This window comes from Lytechinus variegatus, chromosome 10 (assembly GCF_018143015.1).
Source record: "Lytechinus variegatus isolate NC3 chromosome 10, Lvar_3.0, whole genome shotgun sequence".
In the NCBI taxonomy this organism is placed as follows: Eukaryota; Metazoa; Echinodermata; class Echinoidea; order Temnopleuroida; family Toxopneustidae; genus Lytechinus; species Lytechinus variegatus.
In genome coordinates, this window is record NC_054749.1 from 6,965,127 (window position 1) to 6,972,354 (window position 7,228).

Here is a 7,228-nt window from a genome sequence, read left to right on the forward strand (position 1 = left end):
TGATTCGAAAAGCGGAGTGCATAATAAATTAGTTTTAAAAAGATCAGGGAATTTCGTAAAGCTGTTCGTAAAATTAATATTAATATGATATTAGACAACATATAATACTAACCAACCAGAAGAGCGGACATTCGCAGTTTGCGTTTGGTCAACTTTGGTGTAACAGATCGACCCCATGGGATCGAAAGGGGGCAAAAATTGTGCCTCTTCATAGTTTTACAAACAGCTTTACGAAACAGCCTTCAATATATAAATATTTTTTTAATTATACGTCTACCCCATGGTAGTAAAGGTTTCGCAATCAGGTAAATTCCTGGGACCGTTTCATGGAACGTCAATCATGTCAATCCAGTGATTAAACCAGTCCTGGGGTCCGTTGCAGAAAGAGTTGCGTTTAAACGCAAGTCAAAAAATCAATCGCAAGTCCCAATTACGCGCTGTTGAATGGTTGAAAATCAAGTTGCGCATGATTTTTAGAGTTGCGTTTGATTGTAAGTCTTTCTGCAACGGGGCCTTGGATTAAACTAACATTAATTTCCGTCTCAGGAAATTCGATTGAATGATTCGAGTAGCTTATAACAATTGCCATTAAAATCATTCACAGTTTATTTCTTGACATTTTCCGTGATTCACTCCTCCGCATCTTGGGATTTTTTAAAAACGAAAACAAAGTACCTTTAATAACTCATGGAACATATCGCCACCTCCCAAACGATGCCCACATTATAACTATGATTATTGTTGATATTCTATTGTATTGGATTGAACCTGTTATATAGACGCGTATTTTCAAATAATGATAACTGAGTTAGTAAGTCACTCTTTATCATCATGGCGCTGTTTGGAGCTTATGGAAATACTTCATTCTAAATTCAACCTGACGTTATAGTGCAGAAAGCTCTGAACCCTATTTCTGCGGGGATTTGAAAGTTCTATGTCGCAATCAACGACATGGACAATATAATAACTTAATATTCACTGAAGGCACTGACAGCTTGGAGTCACCATGACAAGGGCAAATGTTACAAAATGCAGAACCTTTGTTTCATACATCACGATCTTACAGTAGTGCATCTCACCTCCATCACTCTGCTTCAAAATATGGAAGAACGCGATAGTCTGGTTATAGCTGAATGTACAATTTACAACAATGTCTGTTCTCAAGTCTTTGAGTCTTTGCATGGATATCTTCAAGACAGTATCACCTATGCGTCCCGCGCCCTCACTCTTTGTTTGCACTCTCTCCTGGCCTCTCTTGACTCCAGGTATTTGCAGTTGTCGACGTCTGTGTTGATCTGCAGTTGCCACTCGCAACACTTGCTGAACATTGACCTTGAGGCCTTGTTGGGGTAGCACTTCTCGACCTTGGTCATCAAGGATTTGTAGGCCACGTCGGAATCCTGTCGCACAGAATCGAGGAACTTCATCTTCCGTCTGTAGACCTGGTTGTTCTTCTTCTCAACCTGGCGAGAAAAGGAAAGAGATTGTGAAATGTTTAAAGAACAGAATGAGATAAATCAGTCGCGAGACGTCATTATTTGTTCTTATTCCTTTTATAACTGTATGGTTTCAAACTTTTCCCTTATTCGGTATTGTTATGAATACACATATCCGTTCGAGATTTTATATCACCAACCTCTATAACCCTGCTTCTTCTCTTTGATATCCAGTCCGTGACAATCAACTAGAAACTTTGGAGAACAACACACTCCCTCTATCAACTGAGAATATTAGGTGGTCTCACTAATTTATTAGACTCCGTGACATTTGCTCCTGCGCCGACTACTCCAAGTAGAAGTTCACACAATATGCCAAACATGAAACCTAACTATCGTAAGAGAAATAGCGGAGGAGCTGTTGTCGCAGGAGCAAATATGGCATCGACGTTCGCAACTTTTCGACATGAAACGTTCGTTGGTCCATGTCCAACCTCATTTCACAATTTCACCCAAGCACCCTTAACTAAGATAATTCCTTTCTACTTACTTGCATGAGATCGATGGTACAGAAGAGACCCTTGTCGGCGACCTTCTTGCCGATTTTGCAGCACTTGTGAGGGGTATACTGTCGGTTGTCTCTGGTCAGCTCGTGTTCGGTGATTTTTCGGAAAGTCTCTCGTTCGAGTTCATCGAGGGTCTCCTGGACGTCCTGCTGATCCCTGGCCGGTGCGGGTAGGTCTGTGGTTGGAAGGTCACCGGGGACTATGTTGAGAGGCCATCCTCGCTGCGGAGCGACTGAAATGACAGGGAAAAGATCAGATTGGTCAGTCAATGACATCGATGTGCATGATTATCAAAATAAACTTTTGCTTTTATTTCCAAACTAAGATCTACAGTCAGTCACTAGGAAACGACCAGTCGACTACTCGTCATTGACATAACCAGGGTTTCAATGTCCATAACTTATGACTCTCTAATGGAAGATATCTCGCGATCATTATGGAGATTGAAAGAATACGACAAAACAGGAGAACGGTGTAACCATGTTTCGATTGAAACATAGAAAAGGGCAAACCCCTGTAATTTAAGACATTACTTGTCAGGATCAATCACATTTCCCTCTCTCCTTTTCAGCAAAAAAAATCGACTCCTTTTCTGCTCTCAAATATATCATAACCCACGATCATTATGGAGGAAACAGCGAATTTCAGAGGCCGACCTTTCCGATGTTGAAGCAACAAAATTCGTTCCCAAGAGACCCAAATTACCGTAATTGCTCCTGTGAACTCGGGGTGTTTACTGACATTTCTTATAAACAATTTTTTTTTATTTTATTGGCGCGGTCACACTCCAATCAGTGCCATTAGCCTCTATCGCCACCCTCACGTTCCCCCGCTGACCTGGGACACCCCTGGACGAGGGGCGGCAGGTCAAGCGTGCATGCTGTTTGCCAGCTGGGCTACAAAGTGACTTTGACGTTCAACTCGAGTGGGGAAAATACATGCATCATATCGTGATTTCCACAAAACACGCAGAGACAAATTCAAAAATTTCATACAATTTTGACTTTTTAAGCAACAAAATTAGGGGACATGTATAAAAATGCCGAAAACATCTCAAACACAAACATGACAAAGAGTCTCAAATCCCACTTTCATGACTTATGCAGATTTCATCTTTGCCATTTAGTGATTTAGATCGTGTGGATATTTATAAGCCACTTGTTTTAATATGTACTTATTGACAAAAATGCATTTAAATGTCACTGCTGATGTCCAACGAGATAATATTGGAGACCGTTGATGGAAAGATACTACAACTCTGCAAGGTTAAAAGTCCACACAGAGTAATCTTCAAATCTTCTAAGTATAGGCTGATACCACACCCCCTATTCATTAACAAGCAGTAAGATGCTAATTGACCTTGCATGCGTGTAAAACAAAGTCCAATCCGTAATGTTTCATTCATTCGGCTTCATTTTATTGAATCCCCTTTCACGGCCTCAAATACGACAGAAAAAGGACAAATATTTTCTTCAATAAATCGTATGCCTGTTGTGCGTACGTCAATGTAAATAATTCCAAAGTCCCATTTCTTTGGGTCCCTACTAAAACTTCTCAGGAACGCAAGACGCCACTCAAGCTTGTTTATGAAACCCTTATTCATATAACTTGTCTGAAGCTTATCTGACTGTTTGCTCTGTAAACGCATTTTACTACGATATGACATCAGAAATTTGGAACATATGTCGTAACAGTTTTGGTTGGAACGAATGAATTACGACGGGGACTGTATTGGATGATAAATGTTTGAAGGTTAAAAGTGCATCATCGATGTATTCCCCTCCTAAAGCTTTTGATGGTCTACTTACAGGAACAGTTCAACTTGAAATATTTTCATACCCCCCCCCCTTCCCGGCCTCTTCTACCTGGGAACGAAAAAGAAAAGGGACTCTATTGTTCGGGCTTATTAATTTATTCATTTAGAATAAGTTGAACATAGACTCGTGATAGATCCGACAATGTCAGATGTCTTACAAACAGATGACAATTTTTTGAGTTTAATATAGGCCTACACACGTAAATTGGAATGACCTGATAATCTTTGAGGTGTTTTTTTTTACTTAAGTGTTGTTCAGAAAATTACGATGTCCCTTGCCTTAATTGGGAAATATGACGAATCAACGTCCCCACCCCCTCACACGCCCCTCCCCCACCCCCCTTACCACAAGCTTCCCATTTATACATCTCCATAACCTTCTAAACTTCTTAGACCATTCCGCCCCCATGGGCGGCCCATGTGACTAAAATGCCCTTTTGCCGTCACCGTGGATAAGGGCCAAGTTATCCAATTGATTTTGAGGTGGATCCTAAATGTCCCAATAGATTGTCTCCATCCATCGGTGACTCATCGATCAGGGAAAGAAAGGTCGAGGCTGACAATTTTCCCGCCAAACAATCATTTATTTATCTCTTTAACTCATGACGTATCGATTATCTTTCCCTTTCTATCTTTCCTCTTATGACCACTGATATCTGATTGGTTTAAGGGAGTGAGGTGTCGCGGTCTATTCGAAGAAAATCCATAAATACAATTCGCGTTTCCCATTCTTAAGAATAGAAGTCAAACAGAGCGTTCACTTTCATTGCGTAATTTGATAGAGTGGTTTCTTAGAATACAGACAGATAAATACAAATCAAACAGCATGGTAGGCCTAGATATTGCCAATATAATATGACGTCCATGTATGTACGATCAGGGGCTTAACCATAATGATTCAAAACAGATACTGTCTTTGAGCACTTTTTATATAAAAGTGCTCATTTGCAACATGATATTTGATTTCCTGCTTATCACTTTGTTCTCATGTGGCATTTTTATGTTTGTAAAAATCCTCGAACTATTTAATGGAATTATGCATGTTTTGTAAAAGAAACAATTAAGAAAACTCATCTAACTAGGAATTTTTTTAAAAATGAGATTTAAACGAACTCGTGCGAATTTCGTTGCCGCAGTTTCGTAACTTAGGCGGGTCCCGTATCCATGGTATCGATATAATTTAACCTACAATGTCTTTGAAAATCTTATATAGACTTCTCTTGGTACTGATCTTGGTGTATCTACAACTAAGTCCGGGGAAAACATGTCATGGACTCCTTCAATCTAAAAGTAATGAATCTATGGAAAAGTGTAATCATCTTTAAATAGCCGGGCAGAGGTGTGACAGAGTTTCCGATATGAGTGGAAAACGCTGTCACTCCTCGTGACTTTCCACCCTTATGTGTTTTTAGTGTATTTGAAACTAGGAACATCGCTACTGTTAAACATCAGACAACGAGATTGAATTTATTCTTTATTTTTTACCTCAAAGAGCTTGAAGCTTTTAAAACTACATCCACCCCGCTCGAATCACAATCTCCACAGCGCTAGGAGCAGGTGCTCCACCGATCTCAAGCTGTGTTATCGATCACTGGGTCAAGTTGAGTTACAAGGTTAATGGTTAAGGATACCCTGGATCGACCCAGGGATGTGACGGGGAGACGGTCACACTGGCGAATCCCACTACTCCAGACCGACTGAATCTATTACGTTATTACCAATGACAGTCCATCGGTCGGTTTCGTTGAATTGACTGCAGCATGATCGCATTGTAAATAGTTGGCTCGATTTTACATTTTGTCCTTGGGGCTATACCTGGGGACGACATCTTCAGAATATTCAAAGTTCCTTTTACATTCTTTTTGGGATGACTTAGCATTATCGAACGAAATCAGTACAGTCAGTCGGGTGCACCTGAAACGTCTAGTTATTTTTTCGAACGATATTCTAGTCAGAATTGTCTGTGTTCTATAGGAAAATATGACTAAAACAACAGCAGGCCAAAATGAGAGTAAAACAGGTGCAAATTTGGTAATAAGATATTGGCCTAGGCTATACAGAACAAAGTATAATCCGATATGTGTATGTAAAGAATTTATGCAGTGTGCGTTTATAATTATCATATCTCTAATCATGGACCTATTACATGCTCTAATGCAATACTGAGAAACTGATATATAAATAGATTGGCAAAGTTTCGCAACTGTTGTACTGTAAACCTGAACTTTGTTCTTACGTGATAAACAAGATGATGTAAATTAAATCGATCGCTTATCCTTAAAAGAATCAAAGTCTAAAACACGCTGCCTGCTCCCATAAAATATCGTATATAAAATTATGGAGACATCGAATTCTGCACTGATGGACACATAATGAATCCTGTATCGTTGTAAGTAATCTAAACAATCATTTTTATAATTATAAACATTTTTACTACATGAATATAGACCTACGCCTAACTCTCCAATCCCCTATATGTACACTTTGATTGAAAGGAAGATGGTAAATTCACAAGTTTCCAGTAGATGCTTAATGTAAACACCTTAATAATATCTCGATCTTTCGCTTGGTTTTGGTAAGGTGTAGACATCTTAACTGATAGCTACCATGAAACTTACAGACTTAGCTTAGCTATAATCCAACACAATTATGATTCATCTACTCTTTACGAGTAGAATATATAGCGACAAAGACACATAAAGTAATATATATGACGAATGATGGTTTATAGATGGAATGTGAAGAAAGACTTACTTGCAATCGACAGCGAGATGAAAACCATGAGTTCAAGAAGCAGAAGCTGGATCTGGAAGATATTCATCTTGTAAAATTAGAAGATCAGGTGTGTCCTCGACGAAGAAAGTATATTCAGAAGTATAAAGCGATGGAGCAAACGTACAGTAGACTGATTATAGCTTTCGATGGAAATGTTTAGCTATATACAGTTTGTAAGTCAAGAATCCTAAGATGTTTGAGGTACACGATGTTGGTAGACAGAGGTGCAATGCTCATTTGACAACAGATATGCGATCCTGTCTATTTATACATATTTCCCATTGCTCGCGGGCTCTTCGGTGCAGTTCTGTGCGCTATGGCTTCGTCAGAAATTGAAAACAACTTTTGTTTGCCTGGGAAGAAGTCAAGGACCTGCTGTCAATAAAGACTATTCTCGCCGAACGGCCAATCACGGCAGCGCGGGAGGGAGCCGGGGCGAATCCTGGATTTCTATTGGCCGAGCAGGATGTCAATCAATAGTGCTGGCTGACCTGACTCGCGGGGAGTGAGCGTGAGGATAATAAAAGGGGCGTGTATCTTTTGTGAAGTTAGCAGGTTGTTTTTCCCCAGGGACGTGTTTCTGAATCCGTCAACAAGGAGAGAAATTCGATAATAGAGATGGATGAAAACATGAC

At 39.8% G+C, this 7,228-nt stretch overlaps 1 protein-coding gene across 1 annotated transcript; it reads right to left on the bottom strand.

Annotated features, from left to right (window-relative positions):
- Nucleotides 1-659: 659 nt before the first annotated feature.
- LOC121422405 lies at nt 660-6,940 on the bottom strand. The gene is made up of 3 exons (XM_041617420.1): nt 6,573-6,940; nt 1,987-2,234; nt 660-1,463 (listed from the first exon to the last, which is right to left on the bottom strand). Exons 1-3 carry the CDS (start codon nt 6,637-6,639, stop codon nt 1,206-1,208), a joined length of 573 nt encoding a protein of 190 aa, XP_041473354.1. The 5' UTR covers nt 6,640-6,940; the 3' UTR covers nt 660-1,205.
- Between the last annotated feature and the right edge of the window lie 288 nt (nt 6,941-7,228).